Genomic DNA, 22,998 nt, shown 5'->3' with positions numbered 1-22,998 from the left:
CCCCCCTTCTCTAGGCCGGCCCACCCAATCCCTCTTTCTCATTAAACTTAGCCATTAATGATCCCCAATTAACTCCCTAAATTAAGTCAAATTCAAATTAAATGGGATTGATGAATCTTCTCATTCCTTAATGAAAATCACTGATTAGGCAAGCAATTAAACCCTTCTCTAAAACTTATCCCTCTCCTAGATGCCGCCAGCCTAGTTATCTCCCTCCCCCACCTTCCCAAAACTGATTCCAAACCTTCCAGCCAGGCGGGATTCCTTCTCTCCCAACTTTCCTTGCCGCTGTTTGAGAATTTCACCAAATACTTATGCTGTCCCGCTATCTATAGAAGCTACACTTGCTGTCCAAATCTCAAGGACAACCCAGTTTACACGTCCAGAGTCTGTCTTGATTGTTGTCCTGAGGAGACAGAGTGCTGTCCTGCGGCCAAAGTCCCATTGCTACTAGAAGGCTCCAGAAAACTGGAAACTGCTGTCTAGTAATTTCAGCCCACACTAGTGGTTGTCCAGTTGTCCAGGGAGTCCCCAACTGTTGGTCAGAAGCTCAAGCACCATTCTAGTAACCACCCCCCACTCTAACGAAGGTAAACCTGTTCTCCAAATCTTTTCTTCCAAGTCTTATCTTGACTTGTGGTTTAATTGATTCCTAAAGGTTGTGTCAATCCGCTCCATTAAAACCTAGTTAGTTAGAGAGTTGAGTGAGTGAGTGAGTGGACCTCCTTCATAGTACTAATCTCATTGTTAGTCTACGGATTTCTTGTTGAAACCTTCTATGTATGCAATGTTAGATTAATTAACTGTTTTATGATCATAACTCCTATATATGTGATTTAGCCCAAGCTTGTCTCACCGCTCTTTCTGTTTTCTCAGTCAAAATCAACTCTAAGGATATAATTATTGTGCTCTAAAAAATAAGCATGCAAATTCATTAAGTAACTCATCTTCGCATGTACGTTTCACATCACTACATGTGGGGTTCGGCCAGGAGTCGGAGCGGGGAAGGAAGATTTGGGGTATGTTCGATTGAGGTGTCGGAAGGGGTTGACGAGCGGAGGATTTGCAGAAGAAGGAAGAAGTGAGTGAGAGGTTCCTTTACCGTCGTATTTAACGACTCAAATGAAAGCGCGATCAAAATCTCCACATGCGGGCGACGGGACTATTCGGTGCCGTTGTAGACTGGGGACGCGACACTATAGTAGGAAGTAAGATTTTTTGCCAGATTTGCATACAAGTATGGCAGAGGTAATCATTTATTTTTTATTTTCTTTGGATTATCTGTTAGAGGTCAACAAAATAATCACTACCTCCTTTTCACCCTCTCATGTCACAAGCCATGCAACACCCTAAATGGCGTGCTGCCATGTCAGAGGAGTTTGCAAATTTTATATAAAAAAAAGGAGTTAGCAAATTTTATAAAAAAAAGGAGTTCGCAAATTTTATGCGCAACAACACTTGGAATCTTGTTCCCCCTCATCCATCATAGATTATTGTTGGTTGCAAATGGGTGTTTCGAATCATACACAATCTTGATGGCTCTATCAATCGATATAAAGCTCGACTTGCAAAGGCATTGACTATCATGAGATATTTAGCCTAGTCATTAAACTAGCAACTTGTACTTAGCCTGGTCCTCTCTAATGGCTGGTCATTTAAACAACTTGACGTCAACAATGCATTTCTTCATAGGCATCTAACTGAATATATCTACATGCACTAACCACCAAGATTTCATAATCAAAACAACCCAATGCATGTATACCACCTACAATAGGCCATCTAGTGGCTCAAACAAGCCCTTAGAGCTCGGTATCAACAGTTTCGTCATTTTCTTATATCCATTGGCATTGTCAACTCAAAGTCTGATACAACTTTATTTATTTACTCACTTAAAGTCTGATAAAATGTATATTCCAGTTTATATCAACGGCATAATTCTTATAGTAAGTGATGGCAATCACCTTCAATAAGTCATTAATAGGTTTGCACTACAATTCTCCATAAAGGATCCAAGAGATCTCTCTTACTTCCTTGGTTTTGAAGTCATTCCCTCCCCTCAAGGTCTGTTCCTCTCTGAACTCAAATATATCTAAGACCTTCTAGAAAAGACTCATTTGGCCAATGCAAATAAAATCCCCACGCCCATGTCTCCCAACCATATGCCAACCATTCTTAATTTTATCCCCCTCATCAATGCAACTGAATATCGCTCCATAGTTACTAGACTTGAATATCTCTCTTTTACAAGATCGAATATAGCCTCTGTAGTAAACAAACTTTCACAATTTATGCATCCATCGTACACTGGAGAACTATCAAACATATACTTTTCTCTGATGCTATCTCCTCTCTTTACATGGATTCTTAATGTAGCTACATAAATCATAGGTCATTTCTAGGTAGCTACTTCCCACTCACTTTATATTAATTCTCTTATACCAATACGGCTGGCAATATTGCCAATTGTACCTCCGCCAGCACTTATGTTATTTTTCTGGGTCATAATGATATATCCTAGAGTTGCAAGAAACAACGCATAGCTACTCATTCCTCCACTAAAGCAGAATATCGCACAATTGCTTCAGTCACAACTGAACTCACATGGTTCCAATCACTTCTTCATGAACTTGGCATTAAATTACCTACAATTCCTACTATCTATTGTAACAATGCTGGTGCCACCTACTTTTGAGCCAATCCAATCTTCCATTCTAGCATGAAACACATTGTTATTGACTTTCATTTTGTTGGGAAAAAATTCAAAATGGAGAACTTTGTGTTTCTCATGTCTCCTCTGCTGATCAACTTGTAGATGCACTAGCCTCGATCAACTTCATATCACAATTGGTTTCCTCTCTCAGGACTCCACCATGAGGGAGCATATTAGAGGAATATCATAAATTATTTTTATTATATCTTATATTTATCTTTTTTAGTCTTACCACATTATGTTTTCATTTAATTTAAATGTTAATACACCTTCATTAATTACATAATTTTATATCTATAAATATTGTATAAACTCCTTAGCGTAAAGATTAACTTTTTTCCTTCTTAATTATAATATCTTTTAAATATATGGAATATTGTCTACATCATACATAACGCTAAAGAGTAAACATGCAACAGAATATCCCAAAGTACATTGCATTCCAGAAAATATCAATTTTTAAATGAATAAACAATAGCGCCTCCACCTAGGTTCAAGGGTAACTTTTTCTTGCTTGTTTCATGTGAACGTTGATGTAAATCCTGATTTTCCATGAAATGAAATGAAATGTGTCTTTTGCTGGATGCGAACTCCTTGAATCGTGAGATTTGAAACTTGAAATAATTGGAGGAATCACACCTCATCTTTTTGGTGCATGTTTTTCTTTTAGTTTTGTTTATCATCATTCTTTTTTCCACCACCTTATATTCTTCAAAGCAATCTTAATTATGTAGTACGGAGTATTGTTAATCAACATGTTTAAATAGGAAGACAATATCATGTGATTACAATAATGAATGGCAAAGAAAAATGATATTGTAATCTCTTCTAGCTTCTTTGCTTCTAGGTTGGATTCATTCATCATTTCAAACCTTCAAATCTTCAACAACAACAATAAAAACAAGCCTTTATCCCACTACGTGGGGTCGGCTACATGAATCCTTTTTCTCCATTGTGTCCTATTAAAAGTCAAATTATCGTTTAAATCTAATAAAGAAAGGTCATTCCTAATATTTTCTAACCAAGTCTTTTTAGGTTTGCCTCTACCTTTCTTAACATAAGTCAAATCTAATACCTCTACTCTCCTAACCGAGTCATTGGAAGGCCGCCGTTTTATATGACCAAACCATCTAAGGCGACTCTCTCTAATCTTATCTTCTACTGGAGCTACTCCAACCTTTTCACGTATATGCTCATTTCGTATCCTATCTCTAAGGGTAAAGCCACTCATCCACCTGAGCATCCACATCTCTGCCACACTTAACTTAGTATTATGCTTCTCTTTTAATGGCCAACATTCAGCACCATAAAGCATTGTAGGCCTCACTACCATCTTATAGAATTTTCCCTTAAGTTTGAGGGGTACTTTTCTATCACACAACAAGCCCAATGCATTTCTCCACTTCAACCATCCAACTTGAATTCTGCTGATAATATCTCCATCTATTTCACCATCATTCTGAACAATAGATCCAAGATATCTAAAACGCGTACTCTTATTAATGACTTGATCGCCCAAAGTCACAATCCCCTCACTAGGTCTATTACTACTAGACCTGTCAATATTGGACACGACCCGAAAACCCGACCCGGAATTTTCGGGTTTGGGTTGACCCGAACCCGAAGCGGGCCGGGTTCGGGTCCAAATTACACTCCATATATTCCGTTTTAGATCTACTCAAGCGAAAACCTTTAGACTCTAAGGTTGACCTCCATAATTCAAGTTTACTTTCAACTCCCTCTCTAGTCTTATCAACAAGAAGAATATCATCAGCAAAAAGCATACACCAAGGTACATCCTCTTGCAAATGTCTAGTGAGAACATCCATGACTAAAGCAAAAAGATATGGGCTTAAGGTTGATCCTTGATGCAACCCAACCGAAATAGGGAAATACTTGGTCAAACCACCTTGTGTTTGAACACAAGTAATAGCTCCTGCATACATATCTTTAATGATTTGAATATAAGCATTATTAACTCCTTTCTTTTCAAAAACTCTCCAAAGCACTTCTCTTGGAACTTTATCATATGCTTTTTCTAAATCAATAAATATCATATGTAGATCCTCATTTTTTCTCTATATTTCTCCATCAAACCTCTTAATAAATGTATGGCTTCCATAGTCGACCTACCCGGCATGAATCCAAATTGATTTTGAGAAATATTAGTATCACGCCGCAACCTATGCTCCATAACTCGCTCCCATAGTTTTAAAGTATGACACATTAACTTAATTCCTCTATAATTCGCACAAACTTGTGCATCACCTTTATTCTTAAAAATATGAATTAACACACTCATTCTCCACTCATCTGGCATCTTTTTAGTATTCAAAAGTATTAAAAAGTTTAGTAAATCAAGAAATTACTTCATCTCCTAAGCATTTCCACACCTCTATTGGAATATCATCAGGTCCAACAGCTTTTCCACCCTTCATTTTCTTTAAAGCCTCTCTAACTTCGGTTTTATTAATACGTCGATAAAAATAAAAATCTTTACTTTCATTTAGGGTGCTAAGGTCACTATAGTCAATCTTATTTTCACAATTTTCATTAAAAAGTGTTGTAGTTTTTGCACTTACATAAATATGTTGCTTATGTTAGATCTATTCATGTACATGTATCACATGAGGAATTTAAAAAATCTCTAAGACTAGGATTTTTATTCTACACTTTTAAAATCTTAAAGTTCCATGCATGCTATAAGATCTCGAAGATATATTAAGTAGTTACATTGCAGATAAATTCCAATACAAAAATATATAGAAATTATGGAAAACCAAACTCATATTAGATCATCATGGAGAGTCCAATCAACGTGAATATTTTTGGTCAGATCATTAATTTGATGAGGATACTGGTCCAACGAATGCTATTGATTAACCTAATAAGTAGGTAAGATTTCAGGTCCGTTAAGTCAACTCACTGATGGGCTTAATTCTCACATTAATAGAGTTTTTAAAATTGCTCTAAGAGAGAAGTCTCTTCATGGGTGAAGAAAATGAAAGCTACAAACTCTAAATAAATGTACAAACAAGGCTAATATGTAAAATACCTTCCTTGCCCATTCTTCACGTCCTGTTCTCTTTAAATAGTTTTGCACCACTACCACACCATTAAAGTCTGTCATAAACAACATTCCGAGAAGAGCAGAAAAAGAAAATTGGTCAGGGCTAGATGAAAGCTTTGTTTGTAAAAACTTAATTAATTTTGTAAAAATATGAATTTCAATAGACCAGAAAAATCTGGGAATGCGCCCAGGTTCAAGTAGATTGCTTGTGATTGAGTTGGCAAAACTAAGTTCAATAAACAAATATGGGTTTCCACTAAGATAACAGCAAATAAACAATACAGAAGTTCCCCTATCCATATGGAATCATTTCTTCGTTTTGATTTCACAATTATCAATGAAAACTATCCCAACTATCTGAAGTCAGATTTGTAAGTTTCTCTTAATTATTTCTTCCAATTATGACTCGATACTTGCAAGAATCAAGTATCCCTGACTCATTTTCATCAACTGTTTAATATTAAAACTTTAGCTCGTCCCTTCTACACAAACCTTTCCCGTAATATACCTCTCCATTGCGTTATAAAGTTTCTTCTGATCTGCATTGAACAATATCAAACTGTCTCATCCTAGTTCTACCACCTTTTCCTCCTTCAGTGGAAATACTAATATGTTAACGATCATTCCATGCATCCATCTAACATCATGCCTAAGAAGCTAAAGAACTATTCTCTCTCAACTGCAAATCACCCCATGGTCAACACTAATAAGCTGCTTCCCTCGAACCTAACATTTCCCTGCTCATCTCGCCTGCCTGTCCTCAGAGTACATATCCAGAAACCCTTTTTACTCATTATGTTCTCTACTCCATCATCCTCTCCCTTCTCTTTCCTTTGCATCCACCACTTATGTAGCAATATTTCTCATCCATTAGCTGCATTTAACCTTCTTTCATTCTCATTATTTGATCCCCTATGCAGATACCCATACCAGACACAGCAAGCCAAGCCTCACCATCATATCTCCAAATTCTTTTTCTTCAGTTGCTCCATTCGGATCGTGCTTAGATGCCAAAGAACGTCAAACTGGTCCAAACCTGTTAACCAGAACCCGAAACAAGCCCTCTGCTACTTCATCTCACTTGCTTTCACCCACCAGTGCTCCAATATCACCCTACACCATTTGCCTGACATTTCTCTCATATTTTTATGCTTTTAACATATTTTTCTTTTTGAGGAAGGCTTCCTACTAAATCTCCATTATAGAAAGGAACTCACTCTCTACATGAACCCCTTTTATCTATGAATTGAATTTGAGTCTATCCTAATCTGACATAGTTTGTCATGAGGTTTGGCTTTGATGGCATGTAGCTCTGAATAGGGTTGCTTCAGCTTGGTTGGGATTGTGCTGCCAGGAAAACAGATCAGAAAGTATCTAAGCTGAACTTCAGAGCCAAAGCACCAAGGCGTAATCATAGTTTTTAAAGGTTTATGAGTTCTCCTTGGTACAATCTGGCTTCATAACGAATACAGCATTTATCCTCTTCAAGAAACTCAATTGATCTTACAAGTTTGCGCTTTCTTAAGATTCCTTCTAGTACTGGAAAATTTTAATATTTGCAAAGATTAACAAAATCAGTGTAAGGATGGCAATGGTCACCTATTTCAGCTTTGAATCTAAAGAATCCAGGTCCAATAACTTCACTCTTGCAATCATACAAGGCATCTACTACCTGTTGCAGGCCGATAGTCAAATTAAGAATCAAACTTAGGGTGCAAGTGCAACATAAAACAAAAGCTGCATTCTCATCACCGGATCAGATTTTAAGAACTGGAGCACCCTTTGCATATCATGATCATCAATTGCCCTGCCAATAAGAGCATGCCGGTTCCTTTGAATTAGAAATATAGCAACCTGCGACAATTTTATGATGTGGTTAGACTTTCAACAAGAAAAAGTAAAAATTGCAGTTCAATAAATCTAATTATTATTACATGCTACAAAATGAAGCTATTTGATAAACCATTCCCAAAGGAGGAAAATTCAGTAAAAAAAAAAAGGAAAATGTAATCTAAATATTCACAATTGAAATAAAGATAAATTGGTACCTAGTTCTTTATAAAGGACCAAAATGGATCCCGACTATATAAAAATCTCATTTTAGTCCCTTGACTTTTTAAATAGGGACCTAAATGATTCCATAGAAGGACTAATTTGATCCCTATTAAAGAATCAAGGGACCAAATTGAAATTTTTATATATTCAGAAACTATTTTGATCCTTCAAAATTAAGGGATCATTTTGGTCCTTATCTCATTTATAATTCAAAACCAAGTCATATACTACAACCTACGATGTACAGAGACGGATACGGCGACACAGACATGACACGACACTGACACAGGACACATCAATTATTGAAAAATATAGGGCACAGACACGGGTCGGGCATGGTATTTTAATTTTTATATCTTAAAAATAGTGTATAGAAAATAAATAAGCAGAATATTAAGAATAATTGATAAATTAGAAGACATTTAACTAGGATCCATGCTTAAAATGATTAATATTAGAATGTCTAGAGTCATGTGTGAATGTCATGTTAGTCATCGAGAGGAGAGATGACAATGCTATCGAGAGTCAAGCATCGATGTCAAGTCCAGGGTTTTAAAAGTCGGACTGGACCGGCCGGTCCGACCAGTTCAACCATGAACCGGTTTGAAGGCTGGTCCGATACAACATAAAAACCAATTTTGTATTAAACCAGGATGAAGCAGCCAGAACCGTCAGCTCAAACCGGCGAACCGGTCCTAGTTCCCTTGAACTTGCCCGTTCAATTTCTAAAATATTTAAATAATTAAATAAATAATTAATATGACACAATGGAAAAAAAGGATTCATGTAGCCGACCACACATAGTCGGATAAAGGCTTGTTGTTGTTGTCGTATTAAAAATAAAATATTAAGTAATATTTGTAATTTAACAAATAAATTTAAATTTAAAATGTTTAATTTTTAAATAAAGAATTTCCAACTAAGCATTTTACATGTCTTCATCACTCCAAGTGAGTTCTTACCCAATCCAAACTCAAAAGGCAATATAAAGTATAAACATTACCAAGAGGAAGCTCTATAAGTAATGTGTGACTAAATAAGTTGAAATTCTTACTTATTAAGTTTACAACATACACTATATATTTTAAAATAGATTTTAAAATAAACTTTTTATGATATAAATAACATTTATTTTTAATTAATAATGTTAAATGAATTATATATTTCCTTTATTATTTATGTACTATAAAATTTATTTATTTATTTACTAATATAAATGATATAATCTTAATAATTTATTAATGTAAATTTATAATACGAACTTAACATATAATTTATAGGTATAAATTATATCTAAACATATAACATAAATTAATAATAATTTATATTAAATTTATAAATTTATATGTAATCCAATGTTTTGTTAATTTTGAATTAAATTTAAAGATTGAATGTGTTTAAATTTAAAATTACATAAGATATTATTAATGTGTTAATTTAATTTATTTTTTAATTAAAATTTTATATTATTACATGATTCTTCTATCATTTAAAATTAATTTAAATAATTTTCATATTCATGATGTCATCCAGTTTAACCTCGATTCAACTCCAGTCGAACCATTGAACCCTGAACCCCTCCATCTTTCGGTTCTATGTTTGATCCGATTTAACAACCTTGGTCAAGATAGCATTAGCCTTTGATGTTGAGATGACGTCAATCGTCAAAGTTGAGATGATGATGGACAGTATAGGGGCATAATTGTGGGTGTATAAATTGTTGGCATCGTATGTGAATGTCAAGACACCATCAGACTTCAATGTTGAGATGGTTTTAAAAAATTCATGTTATAGCAACGTCGGACATATGGCATCGTGCGTTGCTGTGAAACATTAGTCGTAAATGACTAAAGAGAAATGAAAATGAGAATGTTTGGGGAATGAGATATTGGGCACGAGTGATTGATTTGGAGCTTTAGAGAGAAAATAAAAAAATTAGTTTTTATTTTTTATTTGAAGTACAAGAAATTACATTTAAAAAAATTCATAAAATATTTAAGACGTGCATATCGGACAAGCATGTCCGATTTATTTTTAATATTTTTTAATCGGACATGTCTTTGGTATGTCCAACACATGTCGGAGGCATGTCGAGCATATGTAGCGTTCAATACGTGTCGGACACTGCATACTTCTTTGAAAAGAAGTGTCGGCGCATCAATAGACTATAACCCTTCCATCAACATCCATAAAGCAAAAAAATTTACGAAAATATTTAAGAAAATACTGAGGGTTAAAGTAGGATCTTGCATTGCACAATTTCCTAAGTAATGTAAATGAGTTTTGTATGGAGGAATTGATTTATAATGTTTTAAGCATATATCAATATCCCTAATGTAACTCTGACACCATTTAGCGTTGCTGTCATGTTTTATGTTGTGAAAATGAGTAAAGTAAATAACTATTTGGTAAACTCAAGTCAAGATTGTTGTCTAAAGCATTCCAAGAATTCTCGATGAACTGCTGGGGACTAAAGTGAGGTGATTGAATGATTGAAATAAATATTATTTATTATTATAAATTTCAACAACAATAATACAATATCCTAATCATAATTACTATATAAATTAAATTAAATTATTTATTAATTAAATAAAAAGCTAAAATCCCAAAGTTGCTTCTCTATGATGCTACTAAACTATTGTTTAAAGAAAGCTATTGTTTATATTTTATAAAATCGGATTTTTTTTCTCACAGTTATTGAATGAAAAAGCCTTAAAACTACTTTTGTCATACACAAGGAAGGAGAAACAGGCGGCAAAATACTATGCTAAATGGATCCTTAATTCCATAATAATTACTCAAGAAGTTTCAAATTGCATTTTATATTATATTACCATTGTTCACAATAATATTTAACGTCACTTCATAACATTGCAATTCATAGGCACCTATAGAGAACTCTCCATAAAACCTTCCTTTCACAATAATTTTTTAGAACTTAACTATCATTAGTTTCAAGTTACCCGTCTTAGTTCCGTCAGTGTCAACTAAACTCACATCTCTATCCAAATCTTCTAAAAGCTATGGTTTTTATTTGAAGAAAGAATTATCATATTTAAACTGAAATCAGATGCCTATATATGGGCAGAATAGATTAATAAAAAAGGAAGAAAAAAATTTGGCGAGCATATAAAATGTAATACAAGTATATCACTCTGATCTAGTACTTTCTAGAGTTAGAACTTACCAACCAAATAATATTTGTACAATAACACTCTTCATCAAGTTAGAGTATATATATTAGTAAGTTCTAACTTTTTACAAATATTAAAAAAAAATCCTAGAGCTGTGATAAAGATATTGTGTTTTTTTTTTCCCGAGAAGATTGAATCTTTGATAAAGAAACAGTATATTTTAATATGTTTGATTCTGTTACAAAAAAATAGAACTGCTTGTAATGTAGATAATTATCTGAATATCATGTTTAGGATAGGTTATGTGATAGGAAAGTCAAATTATTCTGCAAGAAGTTTAATCAACATCATTTCACAAAAAAAACTGGTCATGACCCTGCATTCAACTTCAATAATTAATCAAGCTAGAACCGACTGCTTCTAGCTTTTCTAAGAAACAAGATTTCCACCAATAGAGACAGTATTATGAGGTAGATTCATAATCCTCATTAGATTCTGCATAATATGAATAAGAAGAGCTTGAAACTAACGATGGTTTCAAGTAAAATGAATGTAAAGTTCAAAGATGGTGATAGTGGTGGGTGACCATGGCGGTGGCGATGGTGGCTAGCGACTAACAGCGGTGGCAACAGGTGAAGCCGGTGGTGGCTGGCAGTCGGGGACAAGCAGAGCTGATGGTGGCTGGCAATCGGCGTCGGGTGGAGATGATGGTGGCTGACAATCGACAGCGAGTGGAGGTGGTGGCCAACAGGTGGCAAGGGTGAACGACAACGAGGGTGGCGACAATGACCGATGGTGGTCGGCAGCGGTGGGTGGGGATGGACAATGATGGTGGTGGCCGATGGCGAGCTGGCAGGGGTGGTAGTTGGCCGGGAGGAGGCAACGATGGTGGTGGCCAGAAGCGAGTAGCGATGATTGCTGATAGTGGACAGCAATGGTGGCAAGTAGTGATGGTGGCCGGTGGCAAGTAGTGATGGTGGCCGGAAACGGCAGGTGACGGTGGTGGCTGGCGGTGGGAAATAGCAAGAGAACTTGCTTACAATGAAAACCGTTTTCACTCAAAACTGGAAAAGTTTACTTTACCTCAAAAATAAACTAAAACACTTTATATTGCATTCCTTTTTCATCCAACCAAAGACCAATATTTTCAAAACTCACGTCAAAGTTTACTTTACACCCACCTTCAAACCAAATAGCCCCTAAGTATTTAATCACAGCTACATATGGTGATTTATAAATAATTAGTGAAAGTTGCACTTAGAAACCAATTCATTGAACTGATTAGGAATTTTATAGCTAATTTGAGATCAAATATTGTCAGTTATCCACTAAGATACACAATTAAATATAAATTATGTTTAAAACCACCAAAATGTGATATACAAATGTAACTTGTCTACTATTTAGTTGATTAGGAAAAATAAAGCATGATTAACCACTAATTAATTTTTTTAGTAACTGTAAAGTAATTATCTAAGAATGATAAATTATATTTTGATAGCAGTTAGTTATTACAAATTACAACTAATAATAAATTATGTGCGACTAATTAACAACTATTTACAGTAAGCTTCAAAAATATAATTTAATACAAGTTACTATAAGGTAAGGTTAATATAAATTAATTGTTCAATAATGCTTAGCCAGTCATAATTACATTCACTCGGTCACTAAATATAGCTCAGTGAAAATCAAGCATAGCTAATTACAAGCTTCTGCTATCTATATGTATTGAACATAGAGAACAATGCAGAAAAATGCTGCTAACAGTGTAAGAATAATACTATCTGAACTGTTCAACGACTAAGTATTCCATACCATGCCGAGCAAATGACCAACTATGATAGAGCCAATTGGGTCATAAATTGGATTTCCAGTAGTATGAACAGCCACCAATGATGCTCCAGCAATAACAAGACCTGTGACTGCAGCACCATCCTGTAAAATTGTAAGAAACTTTGACAAAGTGAAACAATATTCCATATTAATATATCATGGAAGAGGAAAATATTAGATATAGCTGATAAGAAGCAACATCATCATCATCATGAGGAGTTTTATCTCAACAAATTTGAGTCAGCATAATGAATGATACTTCCCCATTCATTATTGCCTAGTGATTCATATGGTGTTAGATCTATTTTGCATTTTTTTTTTCACATCTAATGATGTTACCTTTGATTGACTTCCCTCCAAATCAATCGACACAATTCCATATACTACTGTTATCAATACATCTTTTGCTCTCTAATACACATACTCAAATAAAATATATCTATTTTCAACAGTTATCCTCAATAAGTCTCCCTAAATTAATAATTTATCCTTACCCTACCAAGTTTTTTCCACACATCTATAAAACATAACATTCACACTCTTGATTTATCCACCAATGAATTTCTCAATTCCAAACACTAAATCTTTATAGCCTAGTCATTCAAACTGAAATTTAACTAAAATTAATCTTCAAGAGTTCATGATATGAGAAGGAAAAAATAAAAATAGTTGCTAAGTAGGCCTGTAATGGTGTGTGATGCATTTTACAAAAAATCTACTCATCAATTTAATTGCAATGCATTATCACCTCTGTCATGACTGCGACAGATGTAGGATCATGACCACGCCACACATAATCTCGGATTGTCATTCCCTCTGCAGCTGCCCCTTTCTTGACTGCTTTTACAGCAACAAGCAGTGAAGCACCTAAAAATAAGCAAATAGAAGATATTGCATTTCAAAAAATTTAAGGAAATAAACTACGCTTTAATTTACCTTCGAGAATGAATGATCCTCCAATTACTATGGCGGCATACTTAATGTTGTCTGGAGGCTGCTCAAAGATTTTTTATTTTTAAGCATCAGCCAAATTTAATATGGACCAAATACAGTTAAAAATGTCAAATTGGCACCTTTACCACATAGAATTAAGAAAAACAACTCATCTGCGTGACATACATGTGCAATCCACAAGTTTTGAATTCCATGCACAATCGTAGCACCTGATCCCAAACAAAAAATACCAACAGCAGATATCAATGACCAGACAAATCTTTCCTTTGAATAACCATATCTGCAATAAAAGCACAAATAAAAAAAATGCAAATCAGGAGAATACCGCAAGAAACATTTGAAAATCAAGAATTCAACTTCATTAGTTTTTGCTAATCTAAGAAGACAACGTATTTTTGCACCTTTTACCTAGAAAATATGCATTCATAATTTTTTTTCACAATTTCATAACACTATGGTATAATTTTCAAATATAAATGAGAGAGAAGATGGATAGTAAATGGATTCCACATGTGGCCAAAACAAAACTTACGGATGTAAGGCATCTGGACCACGCTTAGAGCTATTCAAGCCATATGCAAGAAGTACCTACCATATAAGACATAAAACATTAACATAGATAACAAATGATTAAGAGCATAAAATACAACAGATATTTGAACAAATATTATATATTATAATTGAAAATTCATTTTATAGTAAAAGATAACCAGAAGTTCTCAAAAATATTAAACCAAGTCAAATGAGACAAATACCTGATTCGCAATGTCTGCAAATGAATGCACCATTTCAGCTAGCATAACATGGCTAGAAGTTGCCAACCAAACCCCAAATTTTAGTGAGAAGACAAGGAAATTGCACCACAAAGCAGTGGTAACTGCTTGCTGGCTGAGAGAAGCAGAAATTAAAAAAAAAAAAAACACAAGTTAGTCAAGGAAAAGGTATGGGTACTAAATGGGTTGGCCAAGTTTATTTATGCCTATTTGATGAGGCCCTCAAAAGCCCATTATGGATTTGTAATATCACAGATTTATTATGGGCCATCCATTGAAGTTCGTTGAGGTTCATTTAATTTGCTTGTGCAAGCAAAGACCTTAAATAGATTCCAAACCTGAGATGCACAAAGACAAAATAGATTCCTATAGTTTACGTATTTGATTGATGGCCTCTGTACACTAAGGCTTACTTTTAGAAGAGTAAAACTCTGAGAAAGCAAGGAAATTCAAAAGTAAATTGAAGTGCCTTCAATTCTTTGAGAAAATCCAAGTTTTGGAACCAGTCTCATGTTTCTTTTTTTCTTTTTCTTTTTTTGAACAATACATTCTCGTAGTGAAAAACCTAGGAAGTCTTGTTTAGAGATCCATAGAACTGATTCAGTGCTGAGAAGCCTTAGATCTCTTTCAGCTACCAATGGATCTGATTTTGTGCTTTTACAAAGTTCAATAACAGAACAAACTAACCCAAATATTTATTCATACAAGTTATAATCTCAAATACTAAAAAATATTTGAAATAAAAGAATACAATAATTAGCAAAGCATGGTGATATCGATCATAAGAGAACTGCACAACTATTTAATTCTCTCCTCTTTTCCCCTCAATCTTTTGGATTTCTTAAGTTCTAAAATAGTTACTGTAAAAATATCAAGGATACTATTTCAGGCAATGTACAAAATAACCCCGTTTTTGTAATTTACGATAGTTTTCTTATTTAAAATTCTTCACTAGAAAATGTAGTTACCCCTGCTCAACAAGATGGAAACATCCAAGACAAACTTCATTGATTCCTCAAAACAATTCATGTTAAAAAGGAGTGTAACCTTAATTTGTTTTGCACTCAGCAAATACTTTTTTCCTTTCTTTGTTTTGTTTTCTCAGCTCTCTCCAATCTCTTCCTTTTTTAATGCCTGTTTAGCAAAATCCATTCAATGAGCTCTCCAACCTACCTGGCTACCAGTTATCATAGCCAGAGGATGACACAATTCTTGTAATAGTAAGTGATTTCTTGTAATTATAAGTATTAAATGGTGCGTCGAGAATTTCCAAGATCTTTATGATGGGACCTTCTAAGTTACATTATTCCTCTAGGTTGTAGTGCATATAGATTGGTGCAAAGAAATTCAAGTTGAAAAGGCAGAAACATTATTTAAAATTGCACAATATGAGGCTCGCTTTGAGGACCGCCTCAGCACAATTCTAGTGAAAAACGCCTAGAGGCTTACGCCTCGGTCTTTTTTTATGAGGCTTATGCCTCATCTTGGCTGAGGCGCGCCTTGCTTCGCTGGCATGAGATGTACGCCTCACTATATATATATATATATACCTAAATCTTATATAAAAGCCTAAAAAAAATCATGCTTTCTTGCACCCCCAAGCTACAACAACTTTCTCTCCCTCTAGTCCTCCGCCTTCACCGTAGCCACCATTGTTGTAGTCGCCACAGGGGATCACTTGAAAGCCGCATGCCACCACCATCTCCTCTAAAAATTTTGGAGTATTACTCTTATCTTTTTGTTGATGACAAACATTTATAAAAAATGAAGATAATTGAAATAAATGAAAAGAAGCACATTGAGAGGTATCCACCCTATAGGATGAGGCACAGGAGAGATCAAATTGTTATGACAATGACTCAAATAAAAATCTACTTAGTAATGATAGTATAGATGATTTCTAAGTTATTGTCAATTATTTTAACTTTCATTAGTAATTAAATGTAGATTAGCAGGGAATTAAGAAAGAAAACATTTAGAGCTGAAATTGATATTATATGATAATTTTATGCAATTCATATATTTTTGTTGTTTTGCTCTTATAATATTTGGATTTTAATAGTATTTCACACAATTTATCACTTATCACTTTACATCTTATGCATTTTTTTTGTTTCATATGTATGTAAATTTGTTACATCATAATTCAATAGAAGTTAATATGTTATCTTGTAATATATTATTTTGGTATTATATAAAAAATCAATTTTAATTCGTATTTTTACTTTATGCAATTTTTAGATTTTGAGGCTTACGCCTTAAAACACATTGAGGTTTATGCCTCCTCACAAATGAAAACTGCCTCAATACCCAATTGTACAATTTTAAACCTTGGGCATAAGAGTTTGATTTATCAGAATATAGAAGATTCATTGGGTTTTAGTTGTTTACCAGACCGTGGTTTCTCTATACAGTTATTTTACCACTCAGGATTTCCATTATCACTAGATAATAGAAGATACCTGCAAAAGATCATACGTTTTGGATACTTAACATGCTTTGATAGTTATATTATGTGAAACCAAGCCATTATCTAGTGGCTGGCTTTTGCGAGAAACAAGTCAGCTTAAGCAAACTGAATATAACCATAAGATTTGTTGACCCAATCCAAAATTTTTTATATAATCCGGAATTCCATAACAATGCCAATTATTGGATTTTCGGCCTGAAACACCATCAATGTAGGGATTAATTTGTGAATAATGGTGGTCAAAGTTTCCCAAGATGAAGGCAACAAAATGGTCTACCATCAAATTCTATTTCTTTTAAATTCATTTACGTTCCATCAACCAATGAAGCTTCACATTATCTCTTCTCATCATTGTCTTAGTCCTTTCAATAGTATAGTTTCAAACGGCCGTGATTATCAGAATATAAGCGAATAAGAACAGATCAAATAGATCACCTGGCGTCTTCAAACTTGGCTGCTTTTTTTATCTTTGCAACTCGAAGAGAATAATCTGCACGTCAGGAGATAAAAAATAAGTTATAAATAGAAGGAAAACAAACCCATAGCAGATAGCATTGCAAAGGACATAAATGAGGGATAAAAAAGGAGGCAGAAGAACCGACAGCGAACAAAGGAAGTGGAAAAGGGTGACTGCCGACCACCGCCACAAACAAACGGCGCCGAGGACGATACGTCGCGGAGCGAATCTCTGAAGAAAACCGCCGGCAGCCACGGCTGCGCCGAAGGAGAGCCGCGGCGTAAGAACAACGGCGGCGAGTCCTTTTCGGGTTTTGAGTATGATGAGGAGAAACAGATGTGAGGAGAAGGTTTTTGAAGAAAGAAGAAAGGCGAAAGGGATTCTTTGACGCAAATGATCGAGCGGGATTTGAGCATGCAGCAGGAGACACGGAGGATCTTTCTGCCGCTACTGCCCTGCATAATCTCTCGCTGTCTTCTCGAGCTCGCTGCCTCGCTCCACGGCCAGCGCCACCGCCGGGTCGCTGGAGGCTTGCTGTCTGCAATTTTTCACGAGATAGGGTAGAAATTTTGCTTGAAGCTCACAAATCGTTTGATACAGGTTATCAAAACGGGAGAGTTTATTACTTGCGGCTCAACGGACCATCGGAGGTCAGACACGCTGATGATTTGGCGCGTCCTAATTCACGGCGGACCGCACGTTTTAATTTCGCTCAAAATGATGATCTAGTTTTGACTAACTCGGTTCGACAAGCCACTCTGGCTAATGCTTTTAATAGAATTTAGATCAAATTTGCTTGCATTATCATTAAATCATTATAATTTATATATACAATAACAACATTATCATCAAGCATTTGTCCCACTACATGGAGTCGACTACATGAATTATTTTTCTTCATTGTCTTTTTAAAAGTCAAAGTCTCGTTTATATATAATAAAGAAAGCAAGTCTTTTTAGGTCTACCTCTACCTTTCTTAACATAAGTCAAATCTAATACCTCTACTTTCCTAATCGGATTCTGTGCGGAGTCCGTATGTCGCCTGGAGACCAATAAAAATGCACAATGTCACCCCAAAAATGTACCGCACTCGGTACCAAGCGTAACCGGAAGGTCCTCCCGTCTGATGTCTGCACAGAATAATTTCCCCATCGGAAGGCTGATGCTTTATGTGACCAAATCATCTAAGACGACTCTCTCCAATCTTATATTCCACTGGCGCTACTCCAACCTTTTCATGTATATGCACATTTCATATTCTATCTGTAAGAGTAAAGCCACTCATCCACCTGAACATCTTCATCTCTACAACAATTAACTTAGTATTATGCTTCTCTTTTAATAGCCAACATTCGTCACCTTAAATCATTGCAGGTCTCACCACCAACTTATAGAATTTTCCCTTTAGTTTGAGTGGTATGTTTCTATCACAAAACAAGCCCGATGCATTCCTCCAATTTATCCATCCAACTTGAATTATGCTGATAATATCCCAATTTATTTCACCATTACTCTAAACAATATATCCAAGATATCTAAAACGTGTACTCTTATTAATGACTTGCTCACCCAAAATCAGAATCCCTATTATTACTATAAATATACTCCATATATTTAGTTTTAAATCTACTCAGGCAAAAACATTTAGACTTCAAGATTGACCTCCATAATTCAAATCTATCTTCAACTCCTTCTCTGGTCTTATCACCTTAACCATTTGTGATTGAATATCTCAAATTAAGTTTTTGAACCAAAATATCCTTAAAATACGTTTTCTGATAGTTTAGGAAAATGTAAAAGCACAATGGCGTGGAAAGATATGGAGTCTGGATCTTTTTAAGTCCAATTGATTAAGGTATTATTTTATAATCTAGTATTTGATTATTTTAATATATAGCTCTGATTATCAATAATAGTGGTATTTGAGTTGTTTAATTATAGGTTTAAGATTTCAATCCTTCAATTACATCCTAAGATGTCACATAGTGCTTGAAAAGTACCTCCAATCCAATTTACTTATAATATTTCAGGGTAAATTGATGTGGGTTGCCCGCTAGGTCAACCGAGGTTTTAACTGGCCTATGGACAGTGTTTCCTCGTTTAAAAAAAAAAGATTTTGAGATACGACTTTATACTTTATTTCTTGAGAATCAATATAATGAAGTGGTAACTAACAATGTAATTATATAAAGTGCACATTTTTATTCAATAACTATTATGATAGAGTTCATGAGATATAAAACATAGAAATGGTTCCTTTTAAGATGTAAAATTGCAATGAATATTAAATTTATTTTATCAAAGGAGATTTTATTAACATTGGACAAGCTCTTAATAATGCTCTTGATAAAGGACAACATGAGTTTAACCTGCCACAAAAAAAAAAAAAAATCTTTAATTACTACAGTTTAAAAATCATTGCTATAGAGTGCTGCAAAAAGTAATGAATTTTGATAGGGAGATACTCCTCTAAAATATTAGACTCAATATGCTGAAAATTTTCTTAACTTTTAGGCTTTGTTTGGATAAATTTAGATATTTTTTTTTTACTTTCAAAATATTTTTGTACTGAAAAGCAGCTTTATAAAGCAGTAAAAAAGCTGCTCCAAATGAAGCCTAAATTACAACTTATCAAATAATAGATTGTTCTTTCGTTTTACTATATATCATTTGTAACTATATCTTTGAGGGTTGAAAGTATGCAATCATTCTATTTACTCTAAGTGAATTTGAAGATATTGTCATCAAAATGATAAGGTAATGATATTGAAGACATTTCTCTATAATGTTAAAATATGTAATTGTGAAATTTTTTAGTTGTTAAATTTTATATATGCTGTACTAATCTTAAAGTAAATCTAATTATTTTCAAACATATTGTATTCTGATACAATATGTTTATGAACATCGTGACATAATTTTATTATTTTTCTCTTAAACAAATACGTAGTTTTGTCGAAGATAGGTTAATGATAATGAAGTTGTTTTTTTGATATGAGGAGATATGGCAATTACATTTCTATTATTTTAATCAAATAATCAAGAAATTAATTAAAGGAACCTAATAAAAGTTGAAATGATTGGTTAATTCTCTTAGTTCCTAATATATTTTCTTCATAAACAAGGATTAAATTTTACTTCATTTAAACCAATAATTTCCTTATATGAAAATGGACTTTTTTTGGAAGGTTATATTTCAAAATATAAGAGATGTACATTTTGTCAAATTTTTCTATATTTTTCTCTATTTTTCAATGCACACACATGAAAAATAATATTACAACAACATTATGGAAGGTTGAATTTATAAATTTTATATTTATATTTTTGAGATGTTAATAAATAATAGTTTATACATATTTCCTTAGGAAGGACAAATTATGACTATAGTTCAAGATGATTGTATTATGGTAGTTTTATAGGTAGTATTTTCTGGTAAATTTGTTTGATGTTTGTGTTGGAGCAATTGAACAAGACCATCAACTTTTATATTATCAACATTTTCAACATTTTTATCTATTTTGACATAAGTTTCGATGCAAAATTATAAAATCCAAAGATCTAAAAAGGATGAAATGAAAATTTTTTGAATTAATTTTAGGATCACATGAATCTATATTTTATATGTTTATAACTAGAATGCTCACCTCATCATAATGATCCCAACAACATCAAAATTGTGTAGCACATTTAGACTATGCATGTAATAGCCTGTATTTTGACTTCGTCAAAATTTTTTTGAAGTCATTATTACTCCAAATCACAAACAGTCTTTGTCATAGTGTTGTTATTGTATTATTTTACTTGCATAATTTTTTTTTATAATTTTTAGGCACCGGTGAAAATCCTTAAGAAATTGATATCTATCGCACTACAGGAAAAACGCTGCTTACCGGCGGTTATGACCGGCAGTTAAAGGACCGCCGGTATTACAGGTGGTTCATCTGGCGGTGTGGCCGCCGGCTCGTACCGGCAGCGTACCCGGGGGTTTTGTAACGTTGGACCGCCGGTATTAGCGACGGTCTTGTAACCGCCGGTCTTCAATCTTACCGGCGGCGTACCGGCGGCATATACCGCAGTTGATAAGTGATGAAATTACCAGCGGTCATGACCGCCGGAAGACCGCCGGTAAATGCCCTAAAATGAACGAGCTCGAGCCTTGCATTTCATTTCTAATATTTCCTTCTCTCTATTCGGACGAGCTCTGTCGTCGCCTCCGCCCGTCTCGCTCGATCATGCGCACTGTCTTGCCGCCGACGACCTCTCTCCGACCGCCGACGAACTCAGTCCAACCGCCGACCCCACACCGGCCGCCTATCGCATGATCAAGGTCTGCTATCTTGCCGCCGTCGATCTCACACCGGCTACCCTATTTTTCGTGTGAGTTGAAGAAAAATCGTGATTTGAAGGTATTCTTTAATGTTTTTTTGTGATTATGTGTTCTCACTAGATATTTGCAATAGTTTGTAATTTATTTTATGATTGATTGTGTCTTAGGGTTAGATTTAAATTTCCATGATTTAGGTTTGTAAGAGTTTGTAATTTATTTTATGATTAACATCAAAAGACATTGAATTCTTATTTTAATTGATAGTCTTTGGAGGTTTGAATTCCAAAATTTGATTTTTGGTTTTCCATTCACTTATAAGAATGGATATAGTAAAATTAATATTGATTATTTTCTTATAAGAAAAATAGATTGCAAAGTTTGTAAAATCATTCCTAATGAAAATTTATGTATATAATATAGTTTATTAGTTTTAGAATTTAAAAGGAAGGGATAAATTATAAAAACTGAAGTAAAATGTTGTCTTAATATTAGATTGGGGCATTTAAAAAACACTAACAAAAATATTCTTGAGAGTAAGATTCAAAATCTTATTGTTTTGACTGTATATAAGAAAAATATATTATGCGGAAGAAAATAGCTAGTGATATTAGGAAGTTGTAAAGGATGTGTCTGGAGTATCAAAAGGAAAAACACAAATTATTGGAGGGAGTTATTGAGCATATGTTACAATTTAATAGAATTATTTCTCAAAATCAATTTGGATTCATGTCAGGTAGGTCTACTATGGAAGCTATACATTTATTGAGATGTTTGATGGAGGAGTATAGAGAGAATAAGAAGGATCTACATATGATATTTTTTTTATTTAGAAAAAAACATATGATAAAGTTCCACGAGAAGTGCTCTAGAAAGATCTAGAAAAAAAGGGGATTAATAATGCTTAATAATCAAGACATTAAGGATATGTATGCAAGAGTTATTACTTGTGTTTAAACACAAGGTGGTTTGACCATGTATTTTCATACTTCAGTTGGATTATAGCAAGGATCAACTTTAAGTCCATATCTTTCAAACAACCTTCAATTACATATAGGCTACTGGTCATTTAATCTCTCCTCGTTCTAGAAGAGGGATTATCATGACCATTTTTAATCACCTATCAACTTCAAGCCATTTAGTTCCTCTTCTTTTAAGGGAGGGATTATCTCAATTTTATTGTCTCTATCAACATCAACACCTTTA

The 22,998-nt window shown here is 34.1% G+C and overlaps 1 protein-coding gene across 2 annotated transcripts in view; it reads right to left on the bottom strand.

Annotated features, from left to right (window-relative positions):
- The window catches only part of LOC110106888 (metal tolerance protein C4), a 38,785-nt gene extending 20,687 nt beyond the window's left edge, over nt 1-18,098 (bottom strand). Inside the window, exons 1-11 of one of the 2 annotated variants that reach the window (XM_020836967.2) lie at nt 17,611-18,098; nt 17,444-17,498; nt 14,521-14,653; nt 14,298-14,353; nt 13,931-14,045; nt 13,748-13,805; nt 13,560-13,648; nt 12,794-12,913; nt 7,536-7,637; nt 7,383-7,455; nt 5,769-5,836 (exon numbers count right to left, since the gene is read on the bottom strand). In XM_020836967.2, coding sequence (XP_020692626.1) covers nt 5,769-5,836; nt 7,383-7,455; nt 7,536-7,637; nt 12,794-12,913; nt 13,560-13,648; nt 13,748-13,805; nt 13,931-14,045; nt 14,298-14,353; nt 14,521-14,653; nt 17,444-17,498; nt 17,611-17,926 — 1,185 coding nt within the window. In that variant the 5' untranslated portion in view covers nt 17,927-18,098. Of the gene's footprint in view, nt 1-5,768; nt 5,837-7,382; nt 7,456-7,535; nt 7,638-12,793; nt 12,914-13,559; nt 13,679-13,747; nt 13,806-13,930; nt 14,046-14,297; nt 14,354-14,520; nt 14,654-17,443; nt 17,499-17,610 lie in introns of both variants that reach the window. The other variant, XM_020836966.2, reaches the window with a different exon arrangement.
- Nucleotides 18,099-22,998: the final 4,900 nt, after the last annotated feature.

Source organism: Dendrobium catenatum, unplaced genomic scaffold, assembly GCF_001605985.2.
Source record: "Dendrobium catenatum unplaced genomic scaffold, ASM160598v2 fragScaff_scaffold_1446, whole genome shotgun sequence".
Taxonomy (NCBI): Eukaryota; Viridiplantae; Streptophyta; class Magnoliopsida; order Asparagales; family Orchidaceae; genus Dendrobium; species Dendrobium catenatum.
This window is presented reverse-complemented; position numbering and strand designations above follow the sequence as displayed.